General features: G+C 37.5%; 1 protein-coding gene across 1 annotated transcript; it reads left to right on the top strand.

Annotated features, from left to right (window-relative positions):
• The first annotated feature begins 7 nt into the window (after positions 1-7).
• TRMT11 (tRNA methyltransferase 11 homolog) lies at positions 8-20,892 on the top strand. The gene is made up of 13 exons (XM_053459421.1): positions 8-126; positions 1,562-1,627; positions 3,383-3,456; positions 3,920-4,001; positions 4,083-4,175; positions 4,721-4,855; positions 6,088-6,244; positions 7,945-8,025; positions 11,069-11,233; positions 11,718-11,787; positions 12,567-12,698; positions 17,031-17,151; positions 20,645-20,892. The coding sequence occupies exons 1-13, from the start codon at positions 43-45 to the stop codon at positions 20,822-20,824; spliced, it is 1,440 nt and encodes a 479-aa protein (XP_053315396.1). The 5' UTR covers positions 8-42; the 3' UTR covers positions 20,825-20,892.
• Positions 20,893-21,699: the final 807 nt, after the last annotated feature.

Here is a 21,699-nt window from a genome sequence, read left to right on the forward strand (position 1 = left end):
GCATGGCCGCTCTGTCCCTGTCCCGGTGACGTCACTCCAAAGATGGCGCTGTCCTGCAAGAGTGGTGCTGCCATGAAGAAATATCTACTGCTCTTGGCGCAGGAGAACTGCGAATTCCGACTCCCGGTGAGAGAGTTGGACTCTTCGTTTGCTCCTACACTTGCCCTCTCTAACGCTAGGCGTTATGGGGAGTAACTTTATATGCGGGCCCCTTGTCACTAACGAACGTGGGCCAGACATGCAGATGTTTGGCTGGTGGTGTTGGGAGTTGTACAATATACTGCCGAGGCTTGCTAGGTGTCTTGGAAATGGACGCTCCAGTAACTAGGCAGTGCGTGCTGGAATTAATGGCGGCAGCTACAACCCCCAGCTGTTTTATTCAGAGCCATGTGACAACCCAGCTGCTGATGGCTGGGGAGGACTGCTGCCATGTTTTGATCCAGGCATCGCAGGGTTCAGAGGAAGGCCCCTCTAGTAGTTTGTAAACATCTGCTCCCACGATGCTTGGGCATCATATTGGCTGACTGAGCTTCGTGGGAGTTGTTGTTCCACAATGACTGGCCAGAATGTCATTGCCCAGTACTGCAGCCAAGTCTTTACCGCATCATAACATGTACATGAATGTTTGCCTCACCAGGTTTGCCCTTGTTGGTTCGGTGGGTGAACTAGTAAATATATGGAGTGTGTTTTGGGAAGCAGCTACGAGTTTGTTGAGGACATTTTTAATGGGCTGTGCAGTGTGATCTATTGAAAAAAAAATTGAAATGCATACACACTTAAGCCCTTTTTAACATACACTTTTACACTCACAGCGTACGGCCCCGTCTATCCACCCAACTGTTTTGCACTAAAGGACAGACTCTTAAAATTAGAGGTAAATGAGTGGTGCTATCTGCTACTGGCTCAATGAGCATTTGGCCAGTTTACCAAATGGCCAGTTGAGGCCTCTCTACCTATCTATCAGCAGCCCTACAGAGTTGGAAAGTCTTCAAGGGAGTCTGCTCATTCCATGAGCCTGTTCTAGATCAGGGTTCTTCAAACTTAGGGTAGGGACCGAGAGTGAATATGAGGTTTCTGACTCTGGATTCTGCTAGAGCTCTTATTCTGCTGTCAGTGTACTGAGCGTTTTGCTGTGCAATAGCATTTAACACTGTCATTGGAAGGACAAATAAGGGCTCAAATTCATGTGACTGGTTACTGTCTATCAAACACGTTTATTGGGGGGCTTCCCCCCATTCACTAAAGTTACACTCCTTCCAGTTACATGAATAGGGTAATGAGCGCATTAAATATTACTGTGTATTGGGTCATGGGGAAAAATTTTGTAGAGTTGTTCTAGATGGTTTATGTCCTGGGATAAATTACATTTTTGTTCTAGAGTAAAAGTGCATGCTACAAAGTTTACAGAAAATGTGAAAATTCCATGAAAATGTTTGCTTCCAGCTGCAATGCATCTCATATTCTGCTAAGAGAACAAATTACAAGACCGTTGGTGAGGTATATTGTAGCTTCCTGTTTTGAATCTATTTATGTTTACAATGCACTTTTTTTCCCCCTGCAGGAAATAAAGTCTCTATTATGCCTTATTGGAGGACATCTGTATAATCTACACGATATAAATGAAAAGGTAAGCAGGCAAGTTTATAAAGTAAAAAATGGCCCACCATCCTGCAATACAGCCCTTCTTTCCCGGTACTCAAAATGTTCATGGCAACACTAATGTATGTGTATCAACCTCAGTAAAGGTTACTTATTAGGCATCAACACATCGCACGTTGACCACTGAGATTCTCCACACCCAATGACCACTGAATATGTTAAAGGATTGAACATACATTTTTAAATTAAAAAAACCCCAAAAACAAGGAAACCAAAATTGTTCTGTATGGGTTGTTACATGTGAAATAAAATGAGGACTAACATACAGATTTGCGGTTATACCTGGTTGACTGTGTTACAGCAGATCAAATGCTTCCTGTTTGAGCTATGATGTTATGCGTCGTGGTGCAGCTGTAAGACAATCTGACGTAGCCATGAAGGGTCTTAGTATGGCCCCAGCCTGTCTGTGAAACTCAAAGATTATTGATGTACACCTTAATTTATATATTCTGCATTCCATTAGTTATACAACACTGTTCTATAGCTCAGTGGCTAATCAATACCCAGCCAATGGACAAATATATATATGGTTGTTGTTATCCTATTGGCTGTTTAACTAGAAATACTGTAAATGTTTTGGGGTTTATTTACTTTAAATTGGATTTTTTTAAATAACTTTATTAGGAGTTATTTAGTGCCATCTATACATTTCCCTGAAAAAGGGCTGTGAGGTTTGCATTGTATTTCCCATGGTGTCATCAGTGAAATGACGTTCGAAAACATACAGGGCTGACCAAGCATTTATTTTAGGAAAATGCCATTGGGTTTACCCCCAAGCACAGTGAAGTAATGCAGTTAAAGGGACAGTTTAATGCCCCTGACACATCTGAGTACTTTAATATGCAATAATTAAAAATGATTGTTCATGTTGCTGGAGCCAATGCTGGACCTGGCTAGCGGTGAGTACATCACTTGCAGGGAAATGTGTTTCGCCAAACACATCTCATCTGTAATATGGCAAAGAGTGGGGGAAGGAGCAAATAAATAAAGGGACTTTGCTGAATCCCCCATGCATTTGCCAAAGCAACAGCATGGAAATGTAACCCCTTCACAACAAAGCCCATACATGTACAGGCAGACAATGTAATTTGTGACAAAGCCCGAACATATACTGGCTGCTTTAAAATTGCTGCAATGCGCTTTTGACGCAATCGGCGGCCTTACAGCACCCGTGGAAGCCTCATAAATGTCCGATCAACAAAGATGGCGGCTAAAACAGAGTTTAGGAACCTATCGGCAATTACTTCCTAAGTGTAATTGGTGTTGCTGACATGCCTTGAAATCAAGGCATTCAGCAAGACAACCCCCCTACTGCGAAGAGCAGCCACAAGTGCCATCGGTGAGTGACATGGCTGCTGTTCACAAGTTGATGGTGCCAACTGAGAACTCTTGAGCTCCTGGCTTCTCCATTTTGACTTTATTTTTGTTGAATAAATCATGATCCAGTGTAATATGCCATGTGTTGTTCATCTGAGGTTGTGTTTACCTAATTTTTTGACCTGTTATCAAATGTTCTCCAAACTAAATGATAGACTAAACCTATAAAAATTATATCAAAAGAAAGCTTGATCTGGCTAATGTGTGTGGATAAGCTAAATATGAAGTAAGGAAATTGTGGTTAATCGAATGTTTGGTTGAAATCACATAAAAAATCTACTTAATATGCTGAGAAATACCCTCTAAGTTAATGAGTTAAATAATCTTACTTCCTTGTCTTTAACAGTCACCTTTCTGTATACTTCATATTCCTTCGGAAGATATGGCGAGAAAGCTTATGAAGAGGACAGTTTGTGCGAAGTAAGACTCAGCTGTGATGACAAAAAATACAAACCTATTGTTATAGGTATACAATATATATATATGGTAGGTGGAAGGGTCAAAGAAAAGAACATGCATCCAGTAGAACAATGTTATGCAACCTATTAGTAGGTATTGGGTCTCAAACATTTGTGTTCATATGGTGGGGGCTGGATACTATTACGTTTGTCATAAAGTTATAAAGTATGCACAGTTTCCATCTATGCTTGTACCGCCATAGAAAGCCATGTGGGCGGTTCCACACAATTATCAACAAAATCCCTCTGATAGCATTCAACCACCAATACCCATATTTTCCCCAAATATTTGTGTGTCCCAATTAGAACAAATATAAAATGACTTTTGTGTGGAAAACCTATATTCTAGATCTATTTTGTGTATATCAGAATGACCCCAAATCACATTATTCACAACCATATTTTCTTTTACATCTCCTTTTTAGATCAGTTTTTGAGTTGTGGGGTCATGGGAAGTCCTTGGAAGAGTTACAGCAATCTCTCCTTACCTACCCTTCAGAAAAGATGGTATGGACGTTTTCTGTGTAGACATTTTGATGTGGACTTGGTTAACATTTTTTTTACTAGCTATTTCTCATTTTATTTCAGGTATCCTATCTGCAACCTAACTCCACGTATAAAATCAATATCCACACATTTAATAAAACCTTGTCACAGAAAGAAAAGCTTGCAAAGATAGAGGTAAGTATCTTTTTTTACTCTTTGCTTCCCATTGATAAATAACTTTTTTGGTAGGTTTCGGTGATGAGTTGTGTTGGAACATAAAGAGATTTAAAAAAGTACAGGAAGGACGTTTATATCAGATGATGAATGTTAGAGCAAGAGGTCATAATTTAAATAAATGCTGCCATTAATGGGGGTTTTCCAGCCTCTAATGATTCAACCAGGGAGCTGTAAAACCAATGGTAGGTATGCTCTGTTGCACCCCAGACCTCCATTGTAGCTCCCACAAAGCTACCTTCCAACACTCTGAAGCTGAGTGCCTCAAGGTGGGTTAGTGACCACATCCTGGGCCTGCACCTCCCGCCACTTACCCCTAATGCAGGTGGCCCTTTTTGATACCTGAAACTTTGGAGAGTATGCAATTGTATTATGTTCCTACTCTTTGTTTAAGCCCAGGTACTGTAAAGCAATGCCCCTCTTATTACTATAATGTACTTTTTCAGGTAACAGTAATAATGTTTCAATATTTTCATGTGCTTCCTCCTTGATAACCAAAAAAACAGGCCTTGGAATTTCTGCCATTTAGAGGAAAAGTGAGTTTACAAAATGCTGAGCATATATTTTATTTGATGGAGGATTATGGTCCAGAGCCAAACAATCCCCGCAAAGAGCCCCTACAGATCTTCTTTGGCCGTTGGGTGAGTACAGTGTGTTCTGTTAATACATGTTGTGTATTATTTAATGATGGCAGCAATATACACTATATGGACAAAAGTATTGGGTCATCTGACCATTACACCAACAGGGACTTTTATGACATTGCATTAGAAATACAAAGACATTAATATGTAGTTGGTTCCCCCCTTTGCAGCTATAACAGCTAGCCCTCTTTTGGGAAGGCTTTCCACAAGATCTTGGAGGGTTTCTGTGGGGATTTTTGCCCATTCTCCCATTAGAGCATTTATGAGTTCAGGCACTGATATTGGAGAAGGCCTGGCTCATAATCTCCTTTCCAGTTGATCCCAAAGGTGTTTGATAAGATTGAGGTCAGGGTTCTGTGCTGGACAGTCAAGTTCTTCCACGCCAACCTCATTCAACATGTCTATTCATGTTGGAATAGAAAAGGACCTTCCCCAAACTGTTCCCACAAAGTTGGAAGCATAGAATTGTCCAAAATGTCTTGGTATGCTGAAGGGGAAAATATAGGTGTCGTTTACCAGCGTTCATTTTCATGTCATTATTGCAGTTGCCCATGTGTGTTCTTACCCTGGTAATAATTAAAATAAGATCAAGGGACATGAGGTTATTATTAGAAATGGCATATTTATGGTACATTAATAGTAATTTGCAGGAGATCATGGTAACGCTTTGTACTCTGAATGTCCACGTCAATGAGCTGCTTCTGCATGAATGGCCGAGTTAGCATAGTGGTGTCAGGGAGCTGAAATGTTCATCTCTGTTTTGGTAACACACCCATGTCTTACTATATTTTCACTAGCTCCTACCAGCTGCCGTCACGGCATTGTACATCAGATTATTAGACGTTTTTGTGAATTCTAGCTCTGTCATCTTAGCCTAGTCTACCATACATGCATCACGACTCTATCATACCGCCTGTGGTAAACAGCCGTAAACAACCAGCTGGACACTGACAAAGTGTCTCAAAATATCACTAACTAATAACTAATTTACACTTATTCACCTGTTGCCAAAAATCGCTGCGCTTGGTGGCCCCAAAGGGTCACCATCCATTTCTGTGACATTGATCTTCCACTTGTAAAATCATTTTATGAGTGGCTGCACATCCATTTGAACAATAATAAAGAATGCTAAATACAATTGGCCCACCTTATGGTGATTTTCTAGATGTTTGATTAATGGAATCCAGAGCCTATATGATTTAATGATTATTTAACAATGTTTTAATAAGATTGCAGATGGACAGCGAGAACTGATCAATTCTTACAGCGTCAAGAAGAGACACTTTATTGGGAACACGAGCATGGATGCTGGCTTAGCTTTTATTATGGCGAACCATGCAAGAGTAAAACCCAATGACGTGGTGTTTGATCCGTTTGTTGGAACTGGTAAGTGCCAGAAAGTGTTCTTAGTCCAAGTATTCTGAGACAGGCCCAGTGATTCAAAAAATTCACAACTGTTTTTGATTTGCTGCTAAATATACTTTGAGGGATCAACAACAAAGCAAGACAGGAAGTTACTATTGAGAATAACCAGACAATACGAGAATTTGCATAAGAGATCTCAAAGTATTCTATTAAGCACATAACAGTGGAAAGCTGAGTGAATACTAAAATGAGAAAGAGCAATTGTTACATTTAATACTTTTTTTCTCTGACTGTAAGCACTAGTCTATAATCTGGTGGCAAAAAATAAGGCACTGATAAATTTAGTTGCCATAGCAATGGAGAAGTTGTTTAAATGTATAGTCTAGCTCCCGAATTATACATTTTATTGCATTAAAATCAGTACATTTTACTTATTATATCCTGCATATCTGTTCGATAATGCTGCAGAATATGATAGTGCCTTATACATGAATATATAATAACATCAGTTCTGATATTCTATCGTATTGTTATTCATTTTACATATGATAATATATTTTATATTGGTAGAACTCCATTTTTAACATTTTATTAACCAACCTGACAAGTATCTGTCTTTTTATTTTCTTGTTTTATTTAATGCCTTTTTCTATTTTTTTTAAATGTATGTAGGCATTTGTAATGGTTTATTAAACGTGTTATTCATGATGTATTTTAAACTTCTTTACATTAACGTTATGTTACTATACATTACATTATCTGTAAACTGTAGATATATGTATGTATAGAACATATCATATGTATTCTCATATTAACCACAAGGTGGCGCTAGTGTAGTACTTATCTGCAAATGACTGAAATGTAAAAATAATACATTAAAAAATAGAGAGAACGTTATCCATGGTGATGTCATATAAGTAGACAACCACACAACCTGACACTATGTGTCTTGTTTAAATAATAACCCTCAATTCAGATTGCTTAGATATGGCAACACAATCCTAAAAACTGTTTAATCCTACTAAAGTGGAATAAAGAAAAGTCAAGATGAGTCCAGAGGTAAAATTACTTTTTTTTGAGAGGGTGCCCTCATGCTTGATGTTTCAGTTTTTGGTATATGGTACCTTAGATACAGGTGAATGCTGTGTTGGCAACCACCACCAACAAAACTGACGACATCAGCAGAACATAAAAAAAAAAAAAAAAGTGATGCATCAGAAAACAAAACTAGGGAAAACTCATATTGATACTATGTAGTGGATCTCTGTTGTTTTTTGTTGTTAATTTTGAACACTTCTTGAATTGGCGAAAAATAAACTATTCACCCATCAAGTTTTCCTCTGGACCATGGGTCACTTTAACTTAGATAGTAGAAGTTTATCCTGTTTAGCTGTATCTTTCTTGGATTGTGTTGCAATATTTCAGAGTGGGTCCCAAAAACTCAGTTAAATTGAAAATCTTCTTCCAGTTTTACAGAACTGTTAAAACCGCTCAGGGTCACTTCCCTGGTGCCTCCATAAATTCTGGGTTAACCTCAAATCCCAGTGCAAAAGCAGATCAAGCCAACATGACACTTGTGAAATATGCAGTCTTGAAAAATCATGGCTAGGCTGCTTCTTATAGTTGAGGTTTCGTTCTTCTTAACTACTGTTGTATTTATGAATAGTAATTTGAATGCACAAGTTATACATTGATGAGTCTCACCATGTTGCTTTATTTAGGTGGTCTTTTATTACCGTGTGCTCATTTTGGAGCTTATGTATTGGGCACTGATATTGATTACAACACAGTGCATGGTTTGGGTAAGTTTACACTTGATTCTATACCCTATTTATTTGCTTGTTTATTTTAAAATGTCTTTTCACTTGGTTTCTATTGTGGACTAAATACACTGTAGGACTTCAGTAAGTAAAACTAATAGCAGTTAACATCCTGCATACCCTATGCTCCCATGGGTTATGAAAGAGGGCCTTTTATACGCACCTTGGGATAACACAAGGGCCAGGTACGGCTTTGGCCAAATCCTATTTCAGTGTTCAACGTGAAAATACCACATTGTCAGTGGAGATTTGGCAGTAATGGAAAGTTTACAATTTTGTCCATTGAGATTTCTTCAGTAAAGTTAGCTGTCATAAAGAAGTGCATACTATAAATGTTTTGAAAGTATAAATCTAGGTTATGGAAAAAATCTTCTTAACATCCATAATTCCTTACTAAAACATTGTAGTGTGATCCATATTGCAAAGCAAATATACCGTATTGGCTCGAATATAGGCCCCACCCGATTATCGGCCGCACCCTTAAAGTTTGGTGCTCTTTTAAAGAAAAACTTATTTTTAAAGAAAAAATACACAGTGGAATGGTAAAACGGTATTTTACCTAATAAACAGGAATACATGTATTTTAACATTTTTGGTATCTATCAGTTAGTCAGCATATGTTATATACAAACAGAAAACCAATAGCCATTTTAAGGCCCCCCCCCCTTAATTCATAACGCACCTTACTTATAGATGTGCCCTTCTGCTCCCCAGATATGCTTTATCCCCCTAGATATGCTTTATGCTCTGCTCCCTAGATATCCCACTCTGCCTCCCCCCAACTATAATCAGGCTAATACGGTACATAAAACCACCGTTCCTAATATCCCGTGGTTCCAAGGTCGGCAACAAGTTGAAGCGTTAATTAAAGACAAAAGTAACCATAAGACAGCACTAACAAATACAGGCACGATTCTAGGATGCCAATGAAGACAAGTTTAGCACCTCAGTGTGATCTAATCACCTTTTCGCTATCTGTGTGCGCCAAATCCACCACTATATCCCATTCCTGAATTATAGTGATGTGAGAGGATCTGCAGTGAGAAGATATTTAGGATTTGAGTGTTATGATATGAGGTAATGACTTACACATACGCTATATGACCAAAATGATGTGGACACCTGACTGTCTTATCTACCTCAGCTTGTTGGAATCTGTCTGAATTGTGTGCCCATTCAGCAAAAGATAGCATTTGTGAGGTCAGGCACTGATGTGGGATGAGAGAGCCTGGCTTGCAGTCGGCATTCCAATTAATCTCAGAGGTGTTCAGTGGGGTTAACGTCGGGGCTCTGTGCGGGCCAGCCAAGTTTTTCCACACCAAACTCATTAAACTGTGTCTTTGTGCACAAAGCAAGGTCCATAGTCATGTGACAACAGGGAAGTGTCTTCCCCAAACTGGTGCCACATAGTTGGAAGCATACAATTGTCTAAAATATCTTTGTAACATTACCCTTCAGTGGAGCTAAGGGGCCTGGTCCAACCCCTGAAAAACAGCCCCAGACCATTATCTACCTCAACCAAACTTTACAGTAGGTACTATGCATTCTGATTGGCAGATGCCAGGAGAATACTACCTAACCCAGACTTCCAGATAGCGAAGATTGGTTCATCCCACCAGAGAACCCCACCGCTACCGAGCTTTACACCACTCTATTCAAAGCTTGTCATTGCACAAAGTGATCTTTGACTTGTGTGCAGCTGTTCGGCCATGGAAACCCATTTCATGAAGCTCCTGGCACACAGTGCTTGTGCTGGTTCCAGAGGCAGTTTGGCACTATAGTAAGTGATTCTACAGAGGAAAGGCTTTTTATGGCGCACTTCAGCACTCCACGGCCCTGCTCTTTGTGTGTGGTCTAGCGCTTTGTGGCTGCACTGTTGTTACTCCTAGACACTTCCAATTTACAATAATTGGAAACTGGGAAAGATGCAGCAGGGCAGAAATTTCACAAACTGACTTGAGGCACTGGTGGCATCATATGATATGACAGTACCCCGTTTTAAAGTCATTAAGCTCTTCAGTATGGCCCATTCTACTGCCATGTGTGTATGAAGATAGAATTACTATGTGCTCATGTTTTCATACACCTATTAGCAATGAGGCACCTAAACTCAAAAATGAGGAATGGTGTCCACATAATTTTTTGCAAATAGTGTATATTAGTGAGATTTATTTAGTCTCCTTGTCCATTAAACCATGTATTATGCAGGACATGTCAGCTCTTCTTGTTGGAAAGCTTGCTAGCTTTGTTTTTTTATAATGAAAACTGAAGCTGAAACCCATTATCGAATAAACCCCAAAGTCATAAGAGTTAGCACGCCCCAGAAGATTTAATAAACCCTTCATTCTCAGTTTCCTCGATAACACGTCATACAATAGTTTGAATTCTTATAGAATTATTTCTTATATTCAAGGCATTATTAATAATGAGTGATTTTTCCAGGTGTGCAGTATACGTTGGAATATAAACACATGGCTGTCTCGCTATCTGTAAGAAATCCACATGATTTTTATGGATAAACCCTATAAACTTCTAGCTGACATTGAAAACTGGGCTTTCAACAAGATAAATAAGTACAATAAATCATTCCAACTTATAGAAACAAATATTTAATGTTTGTTGTGAAAAGTATGCAAATGACAATAATTATTACAGTGAGAGCCCAAGAAATTCACATAGGAAACATTTAATGTGTGAGTGTCTATATATAATACCGGTAATACTTAAATGACCAGAAACCATTTATTTCAAACTGACTTTTCAAATGTATCTCCTAATTAAAGTGGCATTCCTATGAAATGTTATTATGTAATAATGAAAACATTATCCGGTGATATATACTAATAGGTTTTATAATTACATTTTATAAGCTTGATTAATGTTCAGACGATAAGATGATAAATCTACTGGTTTCACTAGTTAATTGTCAGTCAAGTAGATTCCCAACTCTGAACTCTCAAATTTTCTTGAGGTCTGGTTTGCATTATACCTGTGCCAAGCTTATGGTATGTACACACTTTTCCAGGTAAAGCCTCTCGGATGAACCAGAAATGGAGAGGTCCTGATGAGAATATCAGAGCAAATTTACGCCAGTATGGATTAGAGAAATACTACCTGGATATCCTCCTCTCTGATGCATCAAAGCCCATCTGGAGGAAAGGTCCAATGTTTGATGCCATCATTACAGATCGTAAGTTTGGTTTTCAAGCTCTCCACGTTCCTTTGTTGCAATGGTAAAGCTCCAGAAAACTGCTTCAATAGGTCATGATCTTTGCATACCTGGGAACTGTATTCTCTCTTTTATTTAAAACAAAATCATATTAGTTAAACAGGCAGATTTGCATAAAAGTAAAACATTTCAATGTCACTACATTTTTAATTTTTTTAGTTTCAGAAAAAAACGTTCTTGAAAGATACAAATACATGTGTACATATCAACAATAATATTAATAACGAGTGCTTTTCTCTGTTTTTAACCTAATTTACATGAAGAAAGGTTTTTAAAACATGACTATTCAGTGTATATCAAACTTTAATATTTTATCACCGCTCAATGTTATCTGATGATGTCTAAATATTTTACAAGTGCGCAGTAGATAATTTGTTTTTTTTTTTTGTTTTTTTTTAAAATATGTGAAATCCACAGTATATTTTCTTTTTTCTTTCATGTGTAGCGCCGTATGGTATTCGAGAGTCTACTAGGAAAACAGGCACACAGAAAGAGATCATGAAAACTGAGCTCTTGTAAGTTAATTTTAATACAGAAATCCAAAGGTTTTTAGTTACTTTGTAAATCGGAATCTGAAAGGGACGCCTCTCTGAACAGTAAATGTATAAAAGAGTTTGCGAGTACATTCATATGCATTCATTTAACCTGCAAAAAAAGAAAGAAGAAAATACAGTTTTGTTCCACTGATTGAAATAAATGGGTGTACTCTACATGTGTGTAGTAGGGGCTCATTAGACTCCCCAGAACAAATGGTGAGCCAGCCTAAGCATAGCAGGTATCAGGATGTATGTTCTGAGGAACACATCTCCGGCATGGCAAATAACCCATACATTTCCAAGGAGGACACCATGAACAATAAAGTGCATATTTTGGCTGGAGTATCTACTTAACCCCTGCGTTACCCTATAAACACACAGGTACGTCCACAAAAGATGTACCTCAAGATGTACCTGAACGTCATGCCTTTTTCACGGATGCCGGAACATCTCTGCAGCTGCAGGGGAGATCGGACTGTCTATTGTCTGTTGTCAATCTGTTGCTCAGTGAAGAATTGTTAGTAGAATACAAAGATGTGTATTTAATGCAGTATTTTGATCGCTTATTTTGTAAAAAAAAAATAAAAAAAAATGCTAACATCAATGGACAGCACATATCCGTGGTGTTGTCCGCAACAATCATGTTCTACATGTTTAATAAAATGTCATGTAAAATACAGATTGTAATTGTTACACTACACAGACTGTGAAGAATATATTAGTTTGATGACACTGTAACCTGAATCTATTTCTTCCAGCCCTGAAAGCCACGTCCCTGTCCAGTTGAATTACCACTTGAGTGATATCTTTTCGGATCTGTTGAACTTTGCGGCGGAATTCCTGGTTATAAGCGGAAGACTAGTCTATTGGCTGCCGGTGTACAGACCAGAGTAAGTGCCTCAGCCTCGAATCTGTAATATCATAGTTATCCTAACCAATTTGTGAATGTTTGATGATATTTTACAGGCATGCCCAAGAGTAGTACTTTAAAGGAGTTTATTTGGTAACATGCAAATAATGGAGAAGCCAAGTGGGACAGAGTGTACGGAAAATCATAAAGCCAAACAAGGCTAAAGTGGGGATTTCAGGGAGCAAAAGATAAATTGTGTAAAGAGTGTGGATTTTTAGCGGCTTAACACAATAGTTAAATATAGTGCCCAGTATAAACTATGCTAAATCCAATAGTAAAAAAAAATGCAATCCTAGTAGATTGACCCAAAAAAAATCCTGTTAACATGCCCCTAAAATGCTTCAGTGTTTTGATAGCAACCCATAACGCATTTCTTTCTCTTTCAAGCCTAAACGTTTATTTTGTTTTTGTGATTGTTGTCTGAACACAAGACCTCTCGATTCAGGTTTTCTACAAAAAGAGCACTGTGGGAGCAGAATCTATTCAAAACATACTTGGTATGACTAAGGGCTGTCTGCCGTGTTTTCCTTGTAATTTGCGCTATGAACTCAGATTGGGTCTTCACGCAGCTGAGATATGCTGGATAAAAAGGTGATAATAACCCAAAGCTGCTTTGTACTTAACAGAACTAAGAGAAACATAAGATAATTTCATGTCTCAAGTGTGTCCAAAATCTATTTTCCCACCACTCCTTAATCAGAAAACGCGGAGTGATAGATACTCCTCTGTGCGTATCCACACTGTGTTGTGGCATGTACTGATAGGTTTTGTTTTCTTTCAGTATGTAATATTGAAACCTTGAGTGTAACAAAACTGCATTTTATAGCTTGATAACTCTGTTAACAACTGTAGAATTAACTATTAGAGAGCACAGTATTAATGGACACTAAGGCTTCAAGTTATGGAGTAAAAAAGCTGGAACTGAACTACAACTCATGATTCTCGGTCCACTTTTGTCTTTGTGCTGAACTGTGTCTTTAACATTTTCCTGGTACTAACTTCTATGTGTGACTAACACATAAGGGCATTTTTCTTTATGTGAATCGTAAGTCCTCAACAGGGGTAGGCACCAACATTGTTCATTGTGGATATTTACTGGGTCTGTGGTGGACAAGTTTGTCCTCTGACACTTCGCCTATCCCTAGACCTCAATTCTTTCATTACAATATCTTCATTTAAACACACGTGTGTGTGTGTGTGTGTGTGTATATATGTATATATGTATATATATATATATATATATATATATATATTATCCTCCCAAGGTACCAGTTGCTTAATTTAGTACACATCCGTATTTCTTCCAGTAGACTATTACTTGTGAAAAGGAGTCTGTGCATTGATGGCTAAAGACAGATGCTGTTTTAACACTTAGTAATATCCATCTCCCTCTGAACGATAACATCAAGCTGGGAAGAAATTGTCCAATCTAACATTGACATCATTGTTTTGTCCGAATTTTTAACATTCTTGTTGTTGTTCACCCCTGTCTGGTTACATCCATGTGGAAATATGGTTTAACCCTTTCATGACAAAGCTGCTCACAATGCATTGTTTTTAATGGTTTTAAGGACAACCCATTGTCCTTAAGAGGTTAATATTATCTGTTGCAAGTCTTTTCATATAAGTCTGTAGGATATATCAAAATTACAGCTGAATGCAAAAAGGTCAGCATCCCGAGATGAGGTTGTGGATATCCATTTACACTTAAATATAATGAAATACACACTCGTTGAACTCTGTCCCATCAATTCCACCTCTACTATATTAACGTTTCAAGAGATACATCACTAAAAATAATCCCAAGTCCCTCAAAAATGTGATAAAATTGGTCATATGTTTCGAATGTTTGATTTGACTGTCATGCTATTCCATTACAATGGAAAAATATTGAATGTTGCTGGGTTTTTGAAGCCGCCCATTGTTTAAAAAGGTGTATTTAATAATATAGAGCAGGACTAGTGAGTGAAATGGGTCGGATAGGAGATTGGTTATCTTGCCTTCTTTTTAATAATAGTGTTTTATATCCCTCACCGTAGTGTCTTTATCCATCTGAAAAAGTAATGAAATTTCATATACAACAGTAATTGGGAGATATACTTCACATGTTTGCAGATACTTTGGCTTTGTAATTATCTGCATACCATCTAATAACACGTAAAGATTGCATACGCACGGTTATTAATTAAAGACGTAAAGAGAAAATTCTTTCTCCTTCCGTTTTAAACCTGGCAGCGGTTTTATTTTTTTCCATGAAGTTCACGGGAATGATGGGTTGCCATATTTAGAAATCAAACCCTCGTATTGTGCAACTTTTAAATATTGTTTGACATGTATCGGATAAAGGGATTATGTTCTCACACTGATTTATAGTTTGAAAGAAATTTATCTGGATGTGAGGAAAGCAAGGTGCTTCATGCAAACTCTGCAAGCCTTATAGCCTTCATCATAAGCAAGTACATTAATGCCTTGGCTATGGTTAAAAATTATGCATTTTGTATTTCTAAGGAACAGAAAATCAACGAGTGCCAGAGGGGTAAAAACAAAACTAATGAAAAGCAGTTTCTACTTAGCTGATTCACATTAAACGCCAAATAGTCCTCATTCCCCATTATACAAACTGATGATACAAAATGTAAACAGAAGCAAAGTGGAATATCGGAGGACCAGTCGCATTAAAATATTTTGCTCCCATTGACTGTCACTTTATTCTCTATGGCTGCCATGCGTGGGGCAGGAGGTTCTCAACAATATGTGAGCAAGAACATTTGTATTTCCAGTGGGATATGTTTCTGTTCTCCAGCTTCCTAACAGGGCACTCTGCATGTTTATTCGTTATATGCCAGCATTATTTCATTTATAATTGGGAGAGAATAAGAAAGTGGCTTCCCAGAGCTACGAGTGGTTTTTCCTTCTACCCCACTCACATTATGTGGCAGCATGAAATTACGCTGTTTAGGAAATATCCCATCTCACCAACTGAGATTGTGTGTAATACTTGTTCCGTTTTGAAACTGACATTTTAGAGGCAACATTGTAGGCCAGTTGAGACCCCTTAAAGAACATAATTTCACTACTGGAGCAGTCCTGACCAAATCTGGATGGTTGGCAAGTATACCCCAATTTCATCGGTCCCCAGACATAAATCGGATTGCTGAGCTTTTCCAGAAAAATAGCACCAAAGCTATTTGAATTCACTACATTTAAATTACATTTTAATGCTAAACAAAGATTAAAATAAAAAATATGAATGTTTTTAACTTGTCATGGCATGGAGTATTCCTAAACTCATCTGTGGCACTTGTAAACCCTCACAGAAGTAATATACAAGGTAATTGTTTGGCTAAATGTACACCATATGACCAAAAGTATGTGGACAGTGGACCATCACACCTATGGGCAAATCCATGGGTGTTAATATGAAGTTGCCGCTCCCCTTTTGTAGGCCATTTACGTTTTGTATAATTTAGATGAAATCTTATCTAATTAACTTTATACATCTGTTTCAACAAGCACATTCCATATTGATTTGAATTCATACAAAGGAGATACATCATTTCGTATGAATATAGAAGTGCATTTGTGTTTTAAAATTCTCGTTAATGTAGATTAAAAAAAAAACATATTCTTGTTCCAAACAACATATTGAGGAAAAATATTTGCTTGTTTCTCTTAATTCAGAAATAACAAAAATAAAAATCAACACTACCTGTAACATAACTTTTTTTTCTTTTTTTTTTTTTTTTTTTTTTTAGGAAAACAGATTACACATAACGTACACCATATTTAGCAGTGGTCTGTTATAATTACTTGCTTATTTGTAAAAGGAAATAGATGTTGCTTAATGTCTGATGAATAATGTGGCAGTGTGACCTGTACTTTTTTTGCAATTAACAAATTGGTCGCTCTAAAATAAATTGTTAATAAAGACCTGCCATCAAAGAATCCTCCAGGATTAATCAACATAGCAAATATACGTATTATGTTAAATGCTTTAAAACTCTTCAACTGTTTTCAAGCTAGATTATTAAAATGCGTTTACCTTGGTATGTACCCGAGTAGCGAATGCGGGAAATAACCCTTCTCATTTTTCTCATTCTCATTTGGAGAAGTATGCACCAGAAAATATGAGATGGAGAGTGAACAGTTAATAAGAAAGACTAGAGTACCTCTGGTATTACGAACACTTTCAAACCGCCAATTTGATTTAGAAAAAGGAATTCAGAAGTCTTAATTATATTGATTCAAGTAATATTATTAAGGTGACAGATCTACCGTTTTCCCAGCATGCACTCTGCTTCATTTATTTCAGATATACTGAGGAAGCTGTACCCTGTCACCCATGCCTGAAAGTTATTAGCAACTGTGAACAGATGCTGTCCAGCCACACGTCCCGCCGCCTCATAACAATGGAAAAGGTGAAGGAGTTTGAGGTAAGAGTGGTCACAGAGGGCAGGGGCCAGCCAGAGGACACACTTTTCCCATTTCACCTGTTGAAATCCCTGAAAGGGAGCATTTTTCTTGTCTGTTTTTTCACAGTTGTTTTGCCTGCGCCTTACTTCCAAATTCTTACATTCGCTCATTGCTTTGTCGAGGGTCGCGTGTGTCATATTGTATGCACAAGTGTGTTGCAAAAATATGTTTGCATAATAAAAGAAAGATGAAAGGGCAGTTTGACATGTATTTATAAATTATGTATCTGGCACAGTCATTTTCTAGAAAACGTTCAAATTTTTTTTTGTTTTAGTTTACTGTGTCTTCTAGCAGCCTTTTTCTTTGGTTCCATGAATTTATTTACCAAGATTTAAATAATAAGATCGTACGAGCGTACAGAGTCGGCATAGCCTATCTTGCAGGAAAAGCTGGGGTTTGGTCTTCATTTTGTAGCCCCATAACTAAAAGTACGTGCACCAGTTTGCATGCAGTTAAATGCATTGGGGTCCCTGCAAAATACACTCCAGAAAGCATTCAAAAATATAACTAAGCTACTCGACTGTTTTAATTTAAGTGCATAACCTTATATTGATTTGGGTTGAACTTTGTTCAACATGCATTAGTCCAGCAGTCTTTACGTTTGAAACCCCAATATGTATCTTATATTCTGAAACATGACGCAGACATGTTTTCTGCATCACTTCAATTTTCTTTTTTAAGAGCTTAGTTGGAATCCCAACATTTCATACTCTTCACTAGTGCTGTTTAAAATGTTAATTACAATGATTAATCCCACTTTGCCCTAAGACTCTTCTGTCAATATATAGCCTTGCTGTAAACTATAAAACCTTACTTTGCCCTTGACCTTGTGTTATGTTCAGTATATGATTATTATCACATGCATACACAAATTCTAACTCCCTTGCTTCCTCAGTGAAGGAATACTTTCTTACATCACATCTCAACCACTGCATATGTGAATCATTGCTTGGTTTTCATGAAACCTAGGGGCTAATTTTCTTTGCTAGCCTGCCCTGGCTGTCATTGCCTTTGGCTTAATAGCCCCCCCCCTTCTATTTCCATTGGTATAGTTCTAAGAATTTATTTTGATGAGTATTTGAATTCACAGTGCTTTGACAATCTGAAGTTTTATATTTTCTTGGTCAAAACATTGCAACGTAGAGACATCAATTTTAGAGGGGACCTGCACAAGTTCTCCTACATCTAGGATGTGCGTAGCAAGCAACAGAATCTCAGACGGCGCTAGGATAGAATGATAAACAGCCTTTATATTAACATAACAAATTGTGCTTGTTACTCCTCAGATCAACTGTGTTGACTTTGGCACAAACAACATTTTGCTTTGTTTTTCTCCACTTTAAAGCCTTGGTGCATGTTTATTTTCTTTCTTTGTTTGTAATCCGTGAGTAGGTTTTAAATCAAGCATTCCTATCAGGATCATATCATGTATAGTAGTTTACTCCTCATTAACCCTTTGCACCGATCATCTGGTTCCCACTAGCTGGTAACGTGCTAATTTCCCTCTAATATTTTGATGTCTACATCTGTTTTTATTGTTTTGATATTGCTTTGCTTGCTGTTTAGCCGAACAGTACTTTGTGGTCTAAGTGTTTGTATTACAGCACCTCATCTTAGCTTGGAGACAAATGACTTACTGCTCTTTGGCAGGCAAGCAGGCAGGTGCTTCTAATTCACAGACCAGATGTCTTCTAGATACTCTTTGCATCAACTCTCAGAACGATGTGCTTCTAATTCATGGTTCTTGTAGCCATGACTTCCTTTTTGTACAGAGGCATACGCTCACATATGTCCCAAATCCTACTATGTCTCTTTCCTCCCATGATGTGCCTCTTTTCTAGGCGCACAAAACTATTAAACATGAATAACATTTGTTAAACATTACAAATAATGTTTGTAGATACAACATGTATATATGTATTATTTTTTAAATGCCGAGCTCTTTTGCGTAGCGACCAATAACTTAAATCCACAAACAAATAAATGAAAATGCTTAAACACATTTTTTGAGGACTAAGACATGTAGTACAATGATGAATATCGGAAGAAGAATAACAACACTGAAAGGGAAGAGAACAAAAAAATTGTGGGTTAAGGTTAAGATTTGGAGGGGATGTAGAAAGTAAGGCTTTCCTTATAGATTATTGATATACTTTATCCAGCACTCTGACTAAACATTGATATATATATCTCCTGGCTGAGGATGTACGCCTGTGCACTCTGTTTAGTTTGAGCAGGATTCTGTTTGGTTTAAGTGATGGCGTCCATGCATCCTTTTAATTCTCAGGCTGGGTACCATGACACTGTGCAGGGGATGGTGGAAAAATCAGCACCTGTACTTACTTCTGCGCTACCAAGTACCGCTAAGATATTTTCTTAGCTGTTAAATGAAAACGGTAATAATGAATCCTTGTGCATACAATGCCATTAACCCTATTCATGTTCTATTTTTCTATGGCTATGAAAGGGTAGGGCTGCGTGACCCTCCTCACAATTGACTGCACCACTTAACTAGAGTGGATTTAAACATTTACTTCAACTGGTTTGTTTGAAAATCCTCTCACTTAAATAAAGAACATTTCTGCTGCCTTGTGTCAAGATCCAAATCTTTGGACACACTTTGGCATTGGCTCCTCGCGGTGATCCTCCCTCACACGCTCTGATTTCACAGTTTGTTGACTTCATTGCAGGATAAAAATGTTATTGAAGGGTTTATCTGAAGCTCCTCTACTTATCCACTAAAGAGTGACTTTATATAACACGGGCTGTAGGATTTTAAGATCTGTTTTATTTTTCTATAAATCCTAAGCCAATAAAAGTCTCTTCCTGTAAAACAGTTATGGGGCATTCCAAAAATGTCTCTCCCTCTTGTATCAAATGTAAACAGGGATGTGTCTGTCTGCTTATATAGAAATAGGGCAGTTTTACCTGTTTAAGCCTTGGGGCACTTTTTTTTGCAAAAAGGGTTATTCTATAAACCATTAGTATTAATATTAAAATCAATATCAGCTTATGTTTAGGGATTACCAACACATTCTATAGAATTGTACTATGGGTTATATAGTTAACAACAAGCATAAGAAAAAGAAACAGGAGATGTGAAGGGCCATTACAATCAACATTTAATTGAGATGAAATATTCCTGTCCACAAATCAATGTGTTGTTAAGGGCCAACCCAGTAACGCCAGTAAAAAGGGCTGAGCTGGCCCCGCATTATTGATAAATTGGTGGGGTGAAATGTTTCAACCAAACAGTTTAATGTAAAAAATAACATGAACTTGGTTTTGATATGGAAGAGTGTTGAATGTAGGAACCCAAGCAAACATTTCCCTGTCCAAGCTCCCGCACTGTGAACAATCTATATAGTGAATTATGTGTTGCACGTTAGTTACCTATTACTGTGTCTCTGAAACGGAATCCAATGATTTTCCCCCACGCTCCTTCCTGTACAGGAAGAAGACCAATTTTCTCACATCAAGGACGGCCAGTATACGCCATATAAGGGGCACAATTCATTTCGTGAGAAGTATTTCAGTGGTTTGACAAAGAGAATGGCACGAGAAGAGAGAGCAAGGAACGGGGGACCTAACACTGGAAATTACATTGTCACAGAAAATCGTGAAGAGGTCTAGCAGACGGAGCTCATGCTAACAAAATCTAAAGGAATGCATCAACAAATAAAATCAAACCTTTTTTTTAATTTATTTTAAAAAAAAAACAATGAAATTGGTGTCGGAGATAAAGCCACATTTCTTCTTGCCTTCCTGAATAACTTTGGGATAACAACTGTTGCTATGAAAAGTGTGCTGTACAACATTTACCGTTTTGTGTCGAATCAACGGGAAATGTACCCTTACTGTTCTGATGCATGCAGAACTCACTGCCGTTTCTATCACCCTAGAGAACTGTGCAAATGGTTAACTATGGCTCTAGAATTAATTCCAATAACACATTCTCAGTAGGTATATAATTTTTATATTAATCTGCCATTCCCCCCAGTTTTAATATATTTTATTAACTGTTCCCACTTACCTGCCTTAAGATTTTTTTATGCTAGCCTACCTACCACCCTTTGCCTATATATATATATATATATATATATATATATATATATATATATATATATATAATGCACATACACACCATGAGACCAATATTAACATTACCAAACAAGGGACCTATATACCAGTGTGTTAGAAGGCAGGTAAGTTGAAAGGTGTTATTTAATTACTATTGAGTCCATTTTCTCTGCTGACTAATATTAGTAAAATTTAGGTGGCAGGCCATTTTTTTTTCTACTTCTAGAGTCACATCTCTCAACTGTTAAAAACCTTGATATACGTATAGTTCATATACATTTTTCCCCATACGATTTCAACAAAAACAGACTCGGGTTGGCTATTATTCATGTTTACATTTTTTGTATATTGTATATAAACCAGTAAGTGGTATTTATCATGTTTTTAATGGGAATTAGCACAAATAGGTGGCCACATACTTCTTGCTG

The sequence above is a fragment of the Spea bombifrons genome, chromosome 3 (genome assembly GCF_027358695.1).
Source record: "Spea bombifrons isolate aSpeBom1 chromosome 3, aSpeBom1.2.pri, whole genome shotgun sequence".
Lineage (NCBI taxonomy): Eukaryota > Metazoa > Chordata > Amphibia > Anura > Pelobatidae > Spea > Spea bombifrons.

Bases quoted from the DNA above. Each gene is read 5' to 3' on its own strand.
- TRMT11 (XM_053459421.1), top strand. From the start codon at position 43: ATGGCGCTGTCCTGCAAGAGTGGTGCTGCCATGAAGAAATATCTACTG. The intron at 4,002-4,082 runs GTATGGACGTTT...ATTTTATTTCAG, and splicing joins CCTACCCTTCAGAAAAGATG to GTATCCTATCTGCAACCTAA. The intron at 4,176-4,720 runs GTAAGTATCTTT...CCAAAAAAACAG, and splicing joins AAAAGCTTGCAAAGATAGAG to GCCTTGGAATTTCTGCCATT.